General features: G+C 39.0%; 1 protein-coding gene across 1 annotated transcript; it reads right to left on the bottom strand.

Moving 5' to 3' along the window:
* Positions 1 to 334: 334 nt before the first annotated feature.
* Positions 335 to 967, bottom strand: LOC123900114 (protein FAM98B-like). Its single transcript, XM_045951439.1, has one exon. It carries the CDS (start codon positions 965 to 967, stop codon positions 335 to 337), a length of 633 nt encoding a protein of 210 aa, XP_045807395.1.
* Positions 968 to 1,443: the final 476 nt, after the last annotated feature.

Below are 1,443 nucleotides of genomic sequence, written 5' to 3'. Positions count from 1 at the left end.
ATACTCTTTAAGAATATACAATTTTGTAAAAAAGAATTAAGAATATATTATTAGTACTAGTAAATGATGTCGTTGCAAACCGTCAATTATATCTTAGCTAGATTTCTAAAGTACCCTTTATTTTGAAACAAAAGTAAATAATTAAATTGTTACAACTTAAAATTACAAGAGATGTGTGGAATGAAGGGACGAAATGCTATAACTTTGAAAATATTGTCAACTTATCAAAACACGTAGAGGGTACAAGAAAACAAAAGCAAAAAGACCTACAGTAGCAAAAACAAGGATGAATGAAATTGGAAATGGCCATGCATGGTTGAGCATTTTAAAGATTTCAGGGTCGGTGACAATGAGACTTACACATATGGTGACAGTCATAGTAACATGGTCCACCACAATGTAGAGGGCAGTCCAATCTCATTCCCTTGCATCGTGTTTTTGCCATGCATTGTGCAAACTGTCCCACAATATAATCTTCCACCTTGTATGGGTAAGGGTTATTATAATGGGATATGCTTCTCCCCATTGATCTCTTACTTTTACCATGTCTTGGTTTGCCTCCACATCCCCATTTCCACCAAACACCACCCCCTCCTCCTCCTCCCCATCCCCATCCACTCCCGCCGCCACCACCTCCTCCTCCACCTCCGCCACCCCCACCCCATCCCCATCTAGAACCTCCTCCCCCACCTCCTCCTCCACTGCCTCCCCCACCACCACCACCTCCTCCTCCACCACCACCTCTATTATACAAACTACCTTTGACAACCTTATTATAGGAGTTGTGGTTTTTTTCTTTCTCTTCTTCGTTTATACCTTGAGTAGAGTTAGAGAGGTTTACAAAAGTGGCATTGTTTTTATTAAGAACATTGACATTTGTGTGTGCTTCGTCACCTTTGAGCTCATCAATATTTACCAATACAAGTAGTACTAGACAGACGACCCCATAATTTCTTAAGGCCTCCATCTTTCAGCTTCAGCTTACCACACCACACACGTATAGCAACCAAATTTTATGCTACTCATGCTGTCTCCTTCAAATTAAGCTTATATATATATACACAAACTAATTATGAGTATCATATTCCGTCCCCACCTATTTAGTCAGATCCATAAGAAAACTCGAACAGTTGCGTTTGACATTTAGTTAAGGTGCCTTAGCCCTCACATTATCCCCACTTCATCCACTTGCGGATATATGTATTGTCCCAACACCTCTCCCCACTTATTGCAGAAGTCCCCCCCTTAGCTTTGCATAGGTAACGCATTATTTGGGCACCAAATAATAATACTATATACTTTGGTTGAAATAAATAAATTATATAGTGAAATTAATGTGTCATTATATCGTTATCCCGACATACTCTGCCCTTATTCTACTACAATGGGGTCGATGATATCTAACTTTAAACAAGATGCATTCCATAATTTTTTATTTTTTCT

Source organism: Trifolium pratense, linkage group LG7 (assembly GCF_020283565.1).
Source record: "Trifolium pratense cultivar HEN17-A07 linkage group LG7, ARS_RC_1.1, whole genome shotgun sequence".
Taxonomy (NCBI): Eukaryota; Viridiplantae; Streptophyta; class Magnoliopsida; order Fabales; family Fabaceae; genus Trifolium; species Trifolium pratense.
The sequence above is the reverse complement of the archived record's forward strand: the minus strand, read 5'-3'. Positions and strand labels throughout refer to the sequence as shown.